Source organism: Siniperca chuatsi, linkage group LG14, assembly GCF_020085105.1.
Source record: "Siniperca chuatsi isolate FFG_IHB_CAS linkage group LG14, ASM2008510v1, whole genome shotgun sequence".
NCBI classification, from domain to species: domain Eukaryota; kingdom Metazoa; phylum Chordata; class Actinopteri; order Centrarchiformes; family Sinipercidae; genus Siniperca; species Siniperca chuatsi.
Genome location: NC_058055.1, coordinates 17,356,525 through 17,374,437, shown reverse-complemented (window position 1 = coordinate 17,374,437; position 17,913 = coordinate 17,356,525). Strand labels below are relative to the sequence as shown.

Sequence of the window (17,913 nt, the reverse complement as noted above, 5' to 3'; positions counted from 1 at the left end):
CCTTCAAAATAAAAGTAAACTTGTCTTTTAAATGTGACGTTCACCCACACCAGGTTTTTTTGGAGAAAATGTGTGAACACGCTACAAAGACAGCAGACTCGTTATACTAGCTAGCTGTAATAATGTTAGTGTTGCCAACATAATTTTAGGGAAAGTAAACAAGCAGAAAATGGAGCATGAAGGTTCATCTTTGAACTTTTGAAATAGTACAAAAAACAGTATTAAGTCAATGCCCACTTACCTACTTTTTCTGGAGCTTTCAATTGCATCTCACAAATCTTCATCAGCACATGGGGTTTTCTTAGTTGTCATGGAGAATCTCTTGTCAAAGGAGGAAATTGTACTTGAGTATCAATATAAAAAGTAAGAATTTTGAATAAAACCTGATTGCTTAAGCACCCAAATGATATAGAACAAAACGGGTATAGAGAGGTAATTATGGGACTGAATAATATGAAAGAGCCAAGACATGTCATTTTCAAATTTGTTTTTATTTTCTTTCTAGTACACTTGCAAGATGTCTGACTGAGGAGACACTGTTAATAACTTCAGGATTACAACATGAATTCACATTTTAAAAACATTCACATATAGACCTATTGCAGGTGTACTTTTAACAGATACAACTGACAAACAGTTTCTACACACAGTAGAAACAGAATCAAACATGTTCAGATTTATAGTTTTAGGTGCGGTTGCTATTGTAAGATTACAACTGTTTCTTCAAAATGCGCATCTATACAAAGGGTGTTTTTTTATAGTTCGATTACATTTAAACAAATAAAAATCAAAGGGTACATTACTGAAAGAACTCTCATTTCCATATCTCATTTGCACATTTGAAAAATGCGATTTTGACCAGGAATTAATTTTTATCTCGGCCAGAAAACGGGACAGACAAGGGTCTCAGTTAACTAAGGCTTGGTTGCCAAACAAGGAGTGAAAAAGACTAACACTGCATCAGTAAAAAGTATCTTTCCCTTAACCTTACTGACAAATAAAAAGCCTAAAAAAGAGGTTGCCAGGTTCTTGTTGCATTCAGATTCAGTCGCTAATTTTTTTAAAATGCCACATATACATTTTCTAAGTACATTATTCAGAAAAAGATTGTATCTGATAAAATATATTCACATTAATGAAAGTACAATGTTTTAGTTTGCGCTCTTATGGGCTCTCCACCTTTTGAATACACCAAAAACAAATGGTTACATTACAGGCAGTATTCAACAGCAATCAAAGGGTTTAGTGTCATATAAAAACCAAGAAAGATCATCTTACTGCACATTAGCAAATCAAAATATGTACAAATCTACATTAAGTAATTGAATTTCTGAATAGGCACTTTAATTCAAAAAGTTCAGCCAGCCCTCAGTCATCTTTGATGATACAACATCACAAGACACGGCAGTTACTTTTTTTTTTTCTTTTAGAGAGAGAAAAGATTAAACCAGATGACAGACAGAAAAACCAGAGACAGACATTAACCCTAATAACCACATCAGTTTGGACAATTTCATTCTGACGTCAGCCACACACGTAAAATACACACAGGGAAGCTCTCGTTTAAAGTAGAAAGTAGAAGGATCTGCTACAGAACAGGAAGGAGATATTTGAACATGCGCACACATGGTAAAGAACGACAAACTCCTCAAATGAATGTCCACCTCCCTCGCGTCCTTTCACCACAGAGCAGTCCTATTTTTGAACAGGGCAAAATAATCACTGATGTCACACTACAAAACAATAAATAAATAATAAATTAAACAAATCATTGTATAAATAAATCATTTTTGTTAAATAAATAAATGAATAAGTGAAAAGACTGATCAAGAAGAGAAGGAGGCAGGCAGTGCTAAAATTTTAAGATAGTGGAGAAGCTGCTTACAATCTTCTTGTTAAAATTCAAAACTCCTAATACTGCTTCCATCACAGATGTCAATGTCCTTGTCTGGTTGCTCCCACCTTGGCCAATCACAATCCCTAGTTCCTCCTCTTTGAACCTTCTCCACCAATGAACTTAGAGAGGGAGGCAAACAAACCGGACACTTACCAGTCTGTGGATAGATAAGTAAGATCAGTAATGTAACTGTAGTTTAAATGCTCTTAAACACCACTGAATGTTACTAAATGGTACCAGAGCAAAATGCCCTGAATGTTAGTTACTGTAGGTCATCTTACAAATACTTGAAGGAAGCTAGACAAATACAGGTACTGTTGTCAGGAGCAACTTCACCATAGAGAAACGAGTAAAACTGTATATGAAACGTTAAGGGGTCGCCCCATACAGCCAGAGGGAGTTGGGGCTTTTAGAGAGCATAGATAACAGCACTGGCATATCACCACAGTAGTACAAACTTAGGAACAAATACTACAGCCCCATTGTTTAGCTTCCTCGAATGGTGGCTATATGTGCATCTCGCATGATTTTAAGTAACCTTTAAACTTGGGGTGCACTTGATTTACAGTACCTTACCTTACATGTATTGCTTTCATATTCAAGATCCCGGTAACTTTACTGGTGAGCTAAATCAATGCACGCCTCAAGTTTGTCACAAAGCTGAGACTATTTTAAAACCGCATTAGACAAAGAGGTGGTGCTTTTATATGACGCGTACTGTAAAAGCTGTTTGTCATTTCAATCAAAAATCCAAACAAATCAACTAACAGATGCTATTTTCTTGTGAAATCAAGTTAGATGATTTGTGATTTTTGAAGATGAAAACAACAAACGGTATACTGACAGTGCAAGCCTTCTTACAGTCTGTGCCTGCGAGGGTCAGAGCGCGGTGGGGAGGGTGGCGGGGGCAGGGTGACAGTGATCGGGGGCTCCACTGGGTCATCCATGGGCAGCACCAGGCGGGTGCCCCTGATCGCCACTTCGTGTTCCGCCAAGGCGAGCTCGTGATCCAGACCTTCATCAGGCGGGCCGCCCCCGGTGCTGGTGTTGGAGGAGCGCTTGCAGTTGATGGTGTGGGATCCGGAGGCGTCCGTGCTGACGGTGACGTCGGCGTACATGGAGCTCACGCTGGCATCGTTCAGGATGAAGTCAGAGTCATCGTCGTGGAGCTGACCTTCATTCTGGTGTGTGTGGGAGGGGGGAGCAAAGGGGATGAAGAGATGAGGATGAATATAGTCGCAGGAGAACGAGAGAAGAACCAGAAAAAACTGCTATTTTAAATAAAAAATCCAAACGGACACATAAGGGGAGCTCCACCACCTAATTTCAACACAAGTTTAAGACCTGCTAGGACTCCTAATTAGATAAATACATGGACTAACAAAATCTAGACTATTAAATGAGTTTCAAAGTTAATTCTTGTTCATCTTATCATCTGCGGTAAAACACTATTATATCTGTAAATATATAACTCAGATGGTCAAGAACTTACTGTTGTGCCTTTAAAATGTGCTACTTTAACTGTATTACATTAGGTGTCCAAACCTCGTAGGCCTGTGGGCTGGTGAGGCATCGAGCCAGCGGTCCGCAACAAGCAGGCAGAGTAGCAGTGAGAGGAGGGCCGCTGTGGGTCAGGAGGGGCTTCAGGTAGCTGGAGAACAAGCTTTGTCAAGGATTAGTAACAGTTTATACAACACTTACTTTCATTTAAACAATTTAATTGGTCAACAATTAGATGCAATTGTGCTGATTCTGATATGGCAAGGCTTTAAGCTACAACTGAAATCACGTGTTTGAATACTTTGCTAACTGTAAACCACTTATACAGAAAGATGAAGTTACTGTTGTATATTTTCTTCCAGTTTGTAAAGAGCACCCTCTGGTGTCCAAAGCTGAATCTAGCGTCCACACTTCTGAAGACAGGATCTTAAATATGTGATCCATGGCTCAAAGGATACTTGTGGTCAAAGTTATACCAGATCCTGAAGGGCCAGGCACTCTCATGTTTGGTGTTCCTCCGCTGTGATCCGTCCAACACAGCTGAACTCTGTTAAATTTGATCATTTTTAATTAATTACTGTTTTCTTTTTACATAGGGATAGCAACTTGACAATGCAACCAAAAAAAGTTTAAATTTCTAAAATAAGTGATTTCAATCTGAACTAATTACTCACAGAGTTGTCTTGATCAGAGTCCACACCGACCCTGAGAGGGAAAAGGTAGCAGAAAAACATTTAATAGAGGGGACGAAACACACAAACAGAGAGATTAATGCATACAAACAGATGTCCCGCCTTACGGTATGCTCATGAAGGACAACATGGGCGTGGTGCCCCCTCCACAGATCCAGACAGTGAAGAAGACAATTAGGAGAGTGGTTGAAAACATCATCTGACGGGCGTAAGTCGCTGTATCTCGGATAGAAAGAGCAAAGGTCATCGCTCCACGCAGACCTGGAGGAGACAACAACAACAACAAGATGGTGTGAGAATGAGAAACAGTATGTGGTTGCGTGTCTCACCAAAAGGCAGCGTGAGAGACCCAGAGTGTGCGAATTTTAATTTATCGTTAACTTAAGAAAAGCCACAAAATATGTTTAACTTAATGTTGCTGTTCTTGGGTTAATCTTTTTTCTAACTACTGCACAGTGTTAATCAGTTACATTCAAGCTTGTTAACTCTTTCATGCATGAATTATGAAATCAAAAGGTAATATTTTTTCTGTTTGTTTAAAAGTAAAAACAAACGAAAAATTATGCCTATACCTTTTTTTTTTCCCCCCAATATATTTTATTTTGAAATGTGTCCACTGCAGTGGACACCATCAAAGGTGTAGTGATTTAATAAAACTCAATATAGGTCCAAAAAAACATTTATTTATTTACCATTTACTAAGAGCAATTGGTATAAAGCTATTCAAATGCAAATTACATCATACCTTTAAGTAAAACATACAAAATAAGGCGGAATCTATCTAGACAGATTATGCCCTTTGGCCACTGGAGTGGACAGATGTATTTTCAGTCTGAACAAAATGTACAAGAAAAATATCATTAAAATCTGGATAAAAGTATTTCTATCATCTTATTTAGTTTTTTTATCTGTAGTTTTCTGAGAATACAATTATTTAACAGTTATTCCTGAGGTACTTGGTGCATTTTGAATTTATGATGCAATATCTCAAAATGACAAAGAGATACAAAGATGATCAAATGGAATTGTAGACTTTGGGGGTTTGCCACATGGTGGTTGGGACATGATGTTATAACTATAAAGTCTGTCCACTGAAATTACACTGTGGGTTCAGACACAAATTTTATTTTTTTATTACTCTTCGACAGTACATGCACCTCAGCTTATTAATATTATTTATTACATAAGGAGTTACATTGTATTAGACTGTACTTTCATCATCAACCAGTAAACCCACTTGGTACTTGACACTTAGTTTATCTTATACTTATACCGACATGATACTTAATTTATTTCTGACCTGTTTTACATTGTGTATATAGTGTATCATATCGTTTTCTAGTACTTTCTCCTGTGTGCACTGACGTAAAGACGAGCTACTGTAAAAAAGAGTTTCCCTACGGGGATCAATAAAGTATTTCTGATTCTGATTCTGAAACATTGCGTGCAGAGACGTGTAGGGGATTTCTATTATTAGCCAGTTTCAACAGTAAATGTCAGCTAACGTAGGGGTTGTTTTTCATAACAATACTGTATCTGAGTAGACATGTTGTTGGTCTAGAAGGAAACTGTCTTAACACACTATTATCTAGACTAATGTGTATTTAAAGTACAGGCTTGGATCTGCTCTGTTCCACGGACAGTTTATTAATGGAACCAGGTCCCAGCTGAGAAGTAGTTTAGTAATTTCGGTCCAAGCCTGAGAAACTTTAAGGACTCCTTATCTTTACTATGTATAAAATTTGAGAGCCCAGAGTTAATAACAGAGACTTTACTGTCTCAGCCCCGTACCTGCAAACATCATGACATGCTGAAAGTTGGATCTGATCTTGTTCTTGCGGCCCAGGTTGAGCAGGAAGGACAAAGGGTAGATGTTTGCCGCTCTGCCCAGAAACACGGCTACCTACGCAACGCAGGAAGGTCAAGGACACAACACACTGAAGTAATACAGTATGGGCAAGCTGGGATAGAAAATAATCACGGGTAGATGGAAATTCCATTTCATGTTTGACAAAACGTGTCTTTTAAATGTGTTTGCTATCACTATCATGATGTATTTGAAATAGTGGAGTTGCTATCCATAACTGATGCAGACAGGCATAGCCTCAGGGTGGCACTGAATCTTAAGATAAGGGACAAAACATGTCCTACATAGAAACGTCTTATTTATGTTAAAAATAAATACATTTATCATAATAAAAGTACTCTCTCTTGCACACCTGGCTGAATGGCCTCTGAGTTAAGATTCTGTAACCTAAATAATAATAGAATTACAATTGAATATCTTTAAACCCTTCATCTGTTGTGACCTCAATCCGTCGTTTGGGGGGAGGAAATGGGAAACGCTAGTATACTTAATAAGTTTTCATCTCCATAAGTTGCTTGTCAACACTGTCAGCGTTTGTCAGATAATGGTTTATTCTGTGTTAAATTTATTGTGTTATGTGTTAAAATGCCAGCTGAATGCAAATGTTCAGTAGAAATGTGATATTTCAGAATAGTGTGAAAGCGGAACAAAAATGTATATAATGCATTTTATTAATTAATTACTGAATATCATTATTAGATACTTTCATTCTTGTTTGATTGATCAAATTAAAATAAAATGCAAGCAATTTGGGGTTCTGTGTCCTGCCCAAGGACACTTCGACATGTAGGCTGGGGGACCGCTGACCTTCCGATTGGTGGACGACTCACTCTACCACTAAGCCACAGTCACCCCAAATTGACACAAATCAAATTATGAAGTGCATAAATGTCAGTTTTCAGAATAAAAGCGTTCTACCAAAAACGTGTTCCTTCACATAACTGCTAGTTCAGACCTTTGTCTACAAATATATCCATTTCAAATTAATGTAGTATTAAAAAAATACAAAATCTGATTTGTTTTGTCCCTTTTCTCAAGAATCATTGATGGACTGTAATAGTATATTATAGACAAAAGAGTAAGAAACGACATTATGTGACTGAGACTTAACTACAAGAACTATGACATCATCAAAACATTTACTACATGTATGGGAGCCAAAACGAACAACAAGTGATTATGTGGAACAACATTCTTCGTCAAGTAGCCAATCATCTCTGGAGCATCCAGGAAGGCTTCGATTTGTTTAGTAAAGGATACAAATGCTCCAATGATGAATAAAGGGTTGAAGACATGTGACTGGAAGGAGAAGAGCGTCAGGCCCATGTAGGAGAAGATGAAGTTCTCTGCCAGGAAGTTCAGCAGCTCAAACAACTGATGGGGAAGAGACAAAATCATTTTGCATGCATTCACTTTAGTCGCCAGTCAGATGACTCATGATGGCATTAGTGCAAAATGTTACCTGTATTGTCAAATTTACAGAGAAAAAATGTGTTACACTGTCTGTGCCTGCTTTTAATTAACTCACAAAAGTTACATCACTCTTAAAATCCTTAAAAATTCAGCTGATATTAGCTGATGTCAATGTCAATGTAATGACATAAGCTTTCTAAGAAACTTTCTGCAACTTACCAAAAATGTAACTGACATTTGTACTATTGAAACAAAACATCCTCTCTTCTGAGTATTTTCACTCAAGGCATTTCTCTGTAATGATTCTCTTGAAATTTTATACAAATAAAAAGGTATTTCATCATCAATAATATTATTAGTAGTAGCAGTATTGGTCTTGGCGAAATGTTTACATTGTTACAGAGTAATGATTAAAGCTGTTTAAAGATAGTACACACAATGGGATCAAGTACAAAAGATATGTGATTGCATGTCACCTGTTTGGTCCTGTCCTGAGAGTCGGGGGAGAGATTGTTGAAGGTGTAGTGAGCCTGAGTGATCCCACAGAACAGCACAGCCACTACACCTGAATAAAAACACATATACACAGATCTCACTTCAGTATTACTCAAAGTACATTGAACTATATTGTACTGGAGGGGGTCAAAAGCATTTTAAAAATCAGCATTAAAGGGTAAGTCCGGTGATATTCGATGTTTTTGTTGTCGTTGAGAAATTCCATGAAAGACCAAAACCAGCGATGAATTGATTGATGAATTGACATGTTCCTTCATTATCATGAATGTGGCCATTGTAGTTTATTTTAATTCAATCGCACAAACTGTACACTGTCCTGGTTCTGTCAATACTCACTATAGCACAAAATGTGTATTAATCTGCTGCTTTAGACAGTCCCCAACAAAGCCACTAATTACTCCTGTTTGAGTAAAGTTATTTAAAACTACAGTGGCCAGCAGTTTTAAGTAATTACTGAGACTTATATTTGTGTTTTTTGTTTTTTTTTAATTTACGTCTTCAGTAAGAACCAATGGGTAGAGACGTCAAAGTATTGGGTATCATGGGATTTCGTGACAATAAGAAAAATACAGAATATCGTATGACAGAAGAAGTTTGAGAACCACTGCATTACACTGCATTACACTGATAATCCAACATCAACACTGTCTAGGGACGACATGTAGCCCTTGTGTGAATGATTCATCAGTCCTTAATGTACTAATCACTGAGTCATAATTTTTAAGTGACAGTTGGAACTTCCTAAGAAAAAAACCTTAGCTAAAAAAAAAATGTGGGTGCTTGATGAAAGGTCACTGTAAATATTTCATAGAGTAGAAAAAAAATCAAAAATACACAACTAAAATTAGACCCAGTCTTAAAAAATGTTATAAGTAACACTAGACTAAATTGTTTACTAAAACTAGACAAAAAAAACTAACTAATTATTTTTTTTGGCTAAAGCCTAAGACTAACACTAAGTCAAAATGAGATGCCAAAACTCACACCATTTAAATTACATGCACGCATGCTGTGTGTAGGTGTACCTGTGAACCCGCAAGCCTCAGCCAATAGAAAAGTACTCCAGGACATGAGGAAAAAGAGAGCTGTCTCCAGCAAGGGGAAGTCCCTCAGCTTAGTGAACTTGGTCACGTGATGAAAACTGAAAGTCAAGGAGCAAAACAAGAGGCGGCAAACGCACACTCAACCTGCAGTAGAAACACAGACGTGTAAATGCGAATCAGTTATCGCCTTGGTAAAATGAGACAATCTGAAGAGATTAAACAAAACAAATAAAACTGTGTAAGTAAGTAAGCACTGTTCTATCTTGCAAGGACACAATTCAGGCTACGGCCACAACAGCTTTTCAGTTTCTAAGTCAAATACAACTCAAAGCTGCCCATATAATGATTAAACAGCAGCAATTTTAATGAGGTAGAAGGCAACTGTTTCAAACCCTGTAGCGTTATTCTGTTGCTGCTTATGCATGCCAGTGAATATATATGTACATGATGTGATGGTAAGCAACAGGTGAAAGGATATGAGAGCGGTCATGACTCCAGTGGCCACCCCAAGAGCAAAAGATCCACTGAAGACGCCCAAGAAGATGCCGAAGGATTTCAACAAGGCCATGGCCTCAAAGCTGTGGCTGTTGTCTCCTGCAGGCTGGTACGCCACAATGGAGCTGAAAGGCAGACAGACAAAGGGTATGTGTAAATAAAAACATTTACATAGATAAAAAAGAACTTACCAAGAATCCAGGAAGGGGAACTGGTCAAATATTAAATCACATGCTCACAAACAGAGAGATTTTCAAGCGGAAGTCAGGCATCAAATCAAACCTGCAACAACCCAAATCCAATAATGGCTGATATTACATTTATTGGATGAATTTAGAGGCTTTTGGTTAGCCTGTAAAAATAGGAACAAAGACTTCACACACTGGAGTTGGGTTTTACAGTTATAAAAAGGAGAAGGTCAGGTTCTTACATGCTTAATTCTAATTGGATCTTGGATCTTTCAACACCATTTGGTTGATATCCAATAAGAGTACAGAAACAACCAATTGAGGTGCTACCCCTTTATGAGGAGTAGCGCCCAAATTACCTAAAGACCAACAAAGCAAATCCCCAGCACTAATACTCGGCAGTAATAAACCTTTTACACACATCTCATTTGCAGGGACTAGAGAGCATAGAGAAACAGAAAAATGATACAAGGATTGAATATGAAAGGGTTGCAGTGGCAGCAGGGTGTAGGGGAGGGCAGTGATCATCCTAAGGGGTGGTGGTTCAAGGCTACATTCTGCATCACATCCACTGAGTTGAGGTGATCAGGTTCTAACACTATAACTCTGCCAGCACAACCACGCTAACAACCCGCCCACCCACCGGGGAGTCAACGTCTGGTTTTCTCCCAGCCAATCCTCCACCCCCTCGGTCCAGACTGGGCCATCGTCTCCTGGGGAGAGCACAGCTCCAGCCCACTGCCTACCCTTCTTCTCCAAGCGGAGGAGAACACTGCATACATACGTACAGGTAGGCGATGAATGACACGGATGGGTGAAGGAAGGCAAGCAGTGAAAGGACAGGTACTGATGTTAGTATGATTAGTGTCCATTCATGTGCAATGTACAACACAAAAAGATGAATTTGCCACAATTAGCCTCGTTATAGTGCGGGTCATTAACACAGAACTAGAAACTGAAGGGTCATAAAACAGTACATATATGGGCATGTATGCATGTACATTTCAAGAGTTATTGGTCACTGTAATTTATTTCTGATTAAGTGACGGGGGATGTAATCCACGCTCACTCTGTGTAAAAATTCATTTTAAAGTTCAACGGAAGCTAATATGAGGCTTCAACACTCAGTGAGACAAAACCAGCAGGTATCTTCCAAAGTTACAATCGTCCCTCTTTGTTTTACTATCCCTCAGCTGCAGCTTAGCAAGGAAACACTGTAGGAAAACAAAAAGCTAGCTGAGACTGCTGGAGCCTCACGTGAGCTTCAGCTGAACTTAAGACGCATTTTTTTGCACAAAAAGATGGCTGTAGATTTTGTCCCCCCATAACCTCTATTGGAGACCGGAAGATAGAAAGCGACCTATTCACAGCCAGTATGGACCAGGGGAAAGCAACAAATTACTCTTGAAATGTACATACTGTTGCTGTGTGTGTGTACAGTATATTTCTGCAGTGTGTTTATTAATGCTTACGAAGAGAGGACGATGGCCACAGCATCATTGAGGACACTCTCCCCAAAGAGTAAAGCATACAGGTCCACATCTACCTTTAGTTCATTGAAGATAGCCAGCACCGTCACTGAGACGCAGAGGAGAAGAAAATCATTTAAGCATATGAGACACAAATAGGACAGCGGCGCAAAAAGACTAGTATATATATTTATTTTACTACCTGTTTACAAGCTGTTTATCCATCACAGTACATATATGTTTATGTATACCCTGTCTACAATCTGTTGTCATTATGTATATACATTGCTGCACAACAGTATTATATTTTACTATATATATATTATATATTTAATCCCTATATTTTAGCTGCTGCACTATTTTATGTCTTCGATTCTAATTAGATTTTGTTCCACTTACATGAGTTTTCTTTATACATATTTTTTTTTTAAATATCTGTAAGAGCACAGCTGGAGGGAGCCTGACATTTAAGAAACGACTGCTTCACCGTAATAGTTGTGTACATGACAATAAAATAACCTGAACTTGAACTATCCAATAACAGGAACAATAAGGTATCACACTGCTTCCATAATATACATAGTACAGTACAGACATGTTAAGTAAAAAATCTGACTCTGGAAACCATGTCTTATGGCACTACTTACCTGGGTCTGTTGCCGAAACGATGGCCCCAAAGAAGAGGCAGTCAGTAAAGAAAAAATCTCCCCCAAGCTGGCCCACAACTTTCATGAAGGACACAAAGCCATACATGATCAGCCTAGGAGGAAAGAAGGATGTCAAGTCATGAAAGACAGTGGCACCGCTCGTCCATTCAACAAACTGATCAGATGTAATGTATTTGAGTCTGAATGTAAGACATAGTGGTAACAACAAAAACAAATTAGCACCTTCTGAGGTAATTTCAGAGATAACCAAATGACTTACCCAATAACAAAGCAGGATATAAGTGTTCCCATGAAAGCATAGGTCAGGATGGAGCCGATGTTTCTGAAGAAATGTCTCTGAGACAGACAAACCACACATTTATTAAAACTGAGGCTGTCTAGTACTAGTAGTGAAGCTGGGGCAATACAGACAAATATAATAATAATAATATGTTTGCAATCTTATACGTGAAAAATCACATTTTAAAAACTGCCATTGTGATGCATGGCAATATACTGTAGAGAATAACAAGGCCTATTATTAATTACTATTACCTGATTTGTTTAAGATTAAAAATCAGAGTCTTTAATTTCCATAATTAGTGTATCATAAGTCCTTTTAACCCTCTTACCCTTTTCAGACTGTAACCGGCGTGGAAGATGATGGGAGGCAGCAGAATGTTGAAAAACACTTCTGGGTCAAAGGTCACCTGAAGTTAGAAGAAAGTAGTGAATTCCCCAGGTGTTGGATTAAATTAACATAATTTACCTGCCAACATGTTTATAGAGAGAGATTATGTTTATGTCGAAGTTTGCAGAGGTTGTTTATCACACTATGTACAATCACACAGACAAAACCCAACTGTGTTCAATCACTGAATCTGAGAATTTTCATCTGAAACAGTTACTGACAAACCCTTATCAACTTATCCACAAGACATATTTTTCTGCCATTTGGCGCCACTCCACTCAATCCACCATCTGTTCATCCCCTTGCCTTTCTCAGCATCTCATCGTCCTGCACTTGGTGACCTTTGCCCCGGCTGACTTCCCCCTTCAGAGTGTACTCGTAGAATCGACCACTGACGTTGACCAGCAGAGAAGCAGGACTGGCGTTGACAGCACAGCTGAGGATCACGTCACTCATGCTCTGGGGCACATGGACTCCGAACCGCAGGATCACACCCACCAACAGGCCTTCAGGGAAGGGGGAAGTGAAGGCAAAGCAGTTAGCCAAGGATCTGTAGTGCATAATTATAATAATATCCTTTATTTATATAGCACGTTTCACAGACTGAAGCGCTTTGAGTAGTCAGAAAGACTAGAAAGGCACTATATAAGTACAGTCCATTTACCATTACCATTTACATAAAAACTGAAAAATAAATCATAAAAACTAATTAAAAGCCAGTTTATAAAAATAAAACTAAGGTTGCTTGTCTGGTTCCTTCTGCAAGGAAATCGGGTATGGTTCTATTTTAAACAACTGCTTTGAATTATTTGGGTGTGCTAAATACTTTAATTAGATTGGGGTCTTACAAAAAATCAAAAATTAATTGGGCCAAGCTAATTATTCCTAAAGGGGTGGGCTTTATTGTGAAAGAAGAGATGATCTATTCAACTGAACCATCAAAGCAGCTTCTCACTGTATAATAAAATACAGGTGATGATGGTGCAGGTGAATGACTAGTTAAAGGGGATGATGACTTGCTTTTTTCTGGCTACTTTAATATCTTATCATATATTACCTCATAATCTGTTGTTAATTTGACAGCTGACAAACTAGCAAAAGACCACAAAATGACAATTCCACAATCCTAATACATTTACTATTTAATACTGACAGTACATATAACACTGGATACATATTCCTTACTCCCAGCAGTAACAGTATGCTGATATCTCCCACGGATTCTCCTCCATGTACCTTGAAACTTGAGAATAAGCTGTCAAACTAGCTTACTGGTTGAGTCTGATGAGCTAACGACATCATAGCATTGACGCTAACTTAAGTTAACGGATTCACATTAACGTTAGCTAAGATTAGGGCTCTTACCATAGATCATGGCAAGTCCTGTTTCGTGCAGGAACCTAAATCGCCGGTGTTTGAACAGCCATATGGTTAAAATGGTGAGTGTTAAGAGCATTATGAATATGAGTAGATTGGCACTGTCCTGTCGATGGCTTTCCTCAGCCATCCTCTCAGTTGCGACGTTGTCCATTGCATTGCTCTCGCCTTGGCTCCCGACGGGCAAGAAAGTCAACAGAAAAGGCAACAACAGGAGCGCTTTCGACGGTTTAGCACCAAGAAAGCGTCTTAGTATAAATCCCATTGTGGCTTTCTGTGAAACGGTTACATTTGTTGTTTATTTGGTACCGGTTTTGATTGGAAACTCCTGCTTGGACGATAAATCGGCGAGACAAGAGCAAATGACAGCTTCTTCCGCAGCCGTAATCAAAACACTGGAACTTCCGGTCCTTCAAAATAAAAGTTACCCTATGACCAGTGGTAGTCCTTAGACCAACAGCGACCTTTCATGGTGTTTTAAGGTTGAGGTTTGTTGTCAATACACAAACAGATTGCCCACTGAAATCCACTATAAGGAAATACAAAAAAAATAAACACAATCAAACAAGAAAACAAATAGGAAATATAGGTAAATTTTACTATACTTTAATATACATTATGTAAGCGTCACACCTACAGATCATACTGAATGCAGTGATGCAATTTATTGTATATACGGTATAATATAAGGAGGTTGTCCATCATCATAACCTTAAATGAAACATGTCTCATTCACACTTTTATTTAAAAGGACAACTTTCTCATTTCTTTTTTAATGTGCAGTGGTTATAAATGTCTATTGACATGCTACCACACTTGATCATTCAAGTCACATCTGCAAGAATAAGTATTGAAATTATTTCACAAAAGGAAGCTGGCTTATAGGCCTAGTTACTCAATCATCACACACAGGCACTCCTTCACTCAAACATACAGCTTCACATTCACAGCAAAGCCCAACAAGGGTTGCAAAGCTGCTTAGTAGCCTTAGGTCTATTTTTGAGTTTTGTTCTTGATTGTCTTGTTTTGGAAAGTTGATGCTTTCAGTCTGTAAATAAAAGTAAATATAGCATATTTACTTCACTTTGTCTTAGTTCAAGTTGCACCTTGCAGGTGATAGAAGCCACAGTATTGTCTCATCTGGAGTACAGCTTAGTAATCAGGTCAAGTGCTGCCAAAAAAGAGCTGGAAAAGCTTCAGTTAGTGCAGAATAGAGCAGCATGATTAGCACTCCTCTGTTCAGTTAGAGCACATATAGCTAAAAAGCACGCTGATCTCACATGGCTGAAGGTTGAGGATAGGTTTGGATGTAGGTTATTTACTTAGTTAAGAAATGTAATAGTGTTGAAACAACCATATTGTTTGTATTCAAAAATATTACTTTCCGGAAATACACACAGTTATCAAACAAGGCTGGTGAGGAGGGGTCACATTACGCTACACCAACCAAAGACCAATGCTATGAAAAAAACAGTAATGTATAGAGCCCTATCTCACAGGAACAGTTTGCTGTGCTTTATATTCCAAGAATCTACAACAAAAGGTTTTAAGAAGCACCTAAAGAGGTTCTTGAACACAGGCTTGCAAAATAAATAAGTAAAATAGGCTTCCTTTGATTTTCTGCAACATGGATGTTTAGATGAACTGAGATAATTAATATTGTTTGTTCTGCCTGTCAATCGATTTAAATTGTTCAAAATGTTTTAATGTTTTGTACATGTATGCTTTTGATATAATTGTATTGTTTACTGTGTGAAGTGTGAGTGCAAACATTGTTGACTTTATGTATTTTATTTGAATATGGACCCCATGAGGAGTAGTTGTTGCCATGTTTTGAACAACTGCCAACTCCTATTCAAATATTTTAATATTGGTCTAATACTTGCTCACCCACATGGTCATTGTATTGATTTTGCATTTGGTTTTAGCCTCAATTTCTTTGTTTTTCTAAAAGTATTATTCTAGCATGTCTATATTTATGAATAATTTTGATTTCAAGTATTTAATTTGCCGTGTAATGTTTCACAACTGATAGCTGGAAGATTTGGATGACTGTGTGTGGCTTCACAGAGACAGTAGCACTCAGAGATAAGCAAAAATGTTTCTGCATTTTCTATCTCAAAAAACAGGAAAACGAGCTAGACCACAGTCATTTTCACACAAAAACCCCTGTCCGATTAACTGGAAATGAGCAGAGGCGTCAGAGATCACATGGTGAGTTAAAAGTTTGTCATGTGAATGATGAGTGCTTGTTTTGAGATGAAATTATTCACTTTGGTAATACTGGTAGTTGGCTAAAGATCACTAGCAAATTTGTTTGTGTTCTGGGACATATTACAAACTAAATGGCATAATGCAGTAATGATTTTGTGTAACATTTTAGCAATGTGTATTTTACCATTTTGACAGAACGGACTGAGATCAGCATTTTGTGTTTGATTTAGATAAACCTACGAATTGTGAGCATGCCATCTGAGGTAAACAAAAGCTTTATTGCATGTGCTCTCTTCTATTATTCACTAATTTCATGAAGGCTACACCCAAAATATAGCAATAAATAAGTCAACAATACAGGAGTCATCAGCACAGTTACGCAAATATTAGAAGGATTAGCTACCCCCAGAATTGTAATGCATACACATAACACACTTCCGTCCAAATATTCAAAAATGAAACCCCAAACAAAAGACACAGCATCAACATTAATGTCAGATACAGTTTACGTAGAGAATTGCATAACAATTATCCAATGCAATGTATCACAGCATTTATAGCTACTGCTAATTTCCAATGTCCGTCCCTAGATTGGCCTTTAAACTAACAGACATAATACATGTTCACAGACAACAAAGTTAAACTATGTGGTGCCGTGGTTCCCACTCCGATCACTACAGCGCAGACTCTGGCTCCAAATGACATCACCAGCACAAGATGGCAGCGCCCATATCCGGGATATTTTGGCATTATTTTTCTACAGTGAGAGGAAGTGGAGACGCGTCGTCCATCTTTGTATACAGTTTATGATATACACATATTACACATATATACATATACATACCTACACCCCCAAACACTGGCCAAAGGAGGTATTCCGGTACGATACTTTACAGTTCCCTGCAGTAGTATACTTAGTGTCAATCCAAAGGCCTGTAACGATCACACCATTTCGCAGAGAGCCTGAGGAGCCTGGCTATGAAAACACTTGCGGATAAGATTGGAGTTTGCAAATGCAATGTAGTTGTCAAAACTTAGCATGTTCAGGTTTTCCAGGATGTGACAGTGGTGTGATCTTATTGGCCTTTTGTCCAGTATTTTTATTGCACGATTTAGTAACTGAGGTGTGAGAAAATCATTGAATGCATATATATTTTGATTACATCAAATGCTAGACAGTCTCTGATTTGTCTATATGTGTACAGATTGAGTTTTACAGTTCTTTAGTTTTACTATTTTTTCAACATGTTTGTCAAATTTCAAGTGAGGGTCCAACATTAGACCCAGATATATTTGACCTCAGAAACTTGATTGATTGACTGACTGTTGATCTAGTTCAGTTGATGTTGGCTGTCTTCCAGGAAAAACATATGGACACTGGGGTTTTTTTACATTATGAGTCAAACACGAGTTTTCAAGCCAAGGCTATTGCTTCCTGGTGCTTTAACAATTGGTCTGTAACTGCAATAGCTGTCCATAAGCGTATCTGACTGTATCATCCGCATAAATCTGGAGACCAGCCCAAGGACATGATTCAGGAAGGTCGTTTATGTATAGACTAAAGAGTATCGGTCCTAACACCGATCCCTGTGGGATTTCTGTTTTACTCTTTAAAAAAGAGGATTTTTTTAGTGTTGATGATAACACATTGTTCATGGTTTGGAAGATATGATTCAAACCATGACAGGGTTTTTTCAGAGAAACTGTACTTGGAGAGTTTGGAGATAAGAATGCCATGATTTACGGTATCAAATGCTCCTTTGTCTATGTATGATTTTTCCCAAAAGGTAGCAGTTTGCACTCTGTGGAAAAGTGTGGTCTGAACCCTTATTGTAATGGGTGCAGGTAATTATTCGTTTCTATGTGGTTCATCAGTTGCATTGCCACCACCTTTTCCAAAACCT

The 17,913-nt window shown here is 38.1% G+C and overlaps 1 protein-coding gene across 1 annotated transcript; it reads right to left on the bottom strand.

Moving 5' to 3' along the window:
* Positions 1-472: 472 nt before the first annotated feature.
* Positions 473-14,194, bottom strand: LOC122888038 (sodium/hydrogen exchanger 6-like). Its single transcript, XM_044221910.1, has 16 exons — positions 13,784-14,194; positions 12,725-12,924; positions 12,360-12,437; positions 12,008-12,084; positions 11,728-11,840; positions 11,084-11,189; positions 9,407-9,548; positions 8,911-9,016; positions 7,846-7,934; positions 7,217-7,330; positions 5,881-5,992; positions 4,197-4,350; positions 4,072-4,102; positions 3,856-3,944; positions 3,443-3,548; positions 473-3,078 (listed from the first exon to the last, which is right to left on the bottom strand). Exons 1-16 carry the CDS (start codon positions 14,058-14,060, stop codon positions 2,755-2,757), a joined length of 2,118 nt encoding a protein of 705 aa, XP_044077845.1. The 5' UTR covers positions 14,061-14,194; the 3' UTR covers positions 473-2,754.
* Positions 14,195-17,913: the final 3,719 nt, after the last annotated feature.

Excerpts from the sequence above, each read along its gene's own strand:
- LOC122888038 (XM_044221910.1), bottom strand. The coding sequence starts at position 14,060 with ATGGGATTTATACTAAGACGCTTTCTTGGTGCTAAACCGTCGAAAGCG. Across the intron at positions 4,351-5,880 it reads GCATGTCATGATGTTTGCAG|GTCTGCGTGGAGCGATGACC; the intron begins GTACGGGGCTGA and ends TGTCTCCTCCAG. Across the intron at positions 3,945-4,071 it reads ACTCTGATCAAGACAACTCT|AGTTCAGCTGTGTTGGACGG; the intron begins GTGAGTAATTAG and ends CAAATTTAACAG.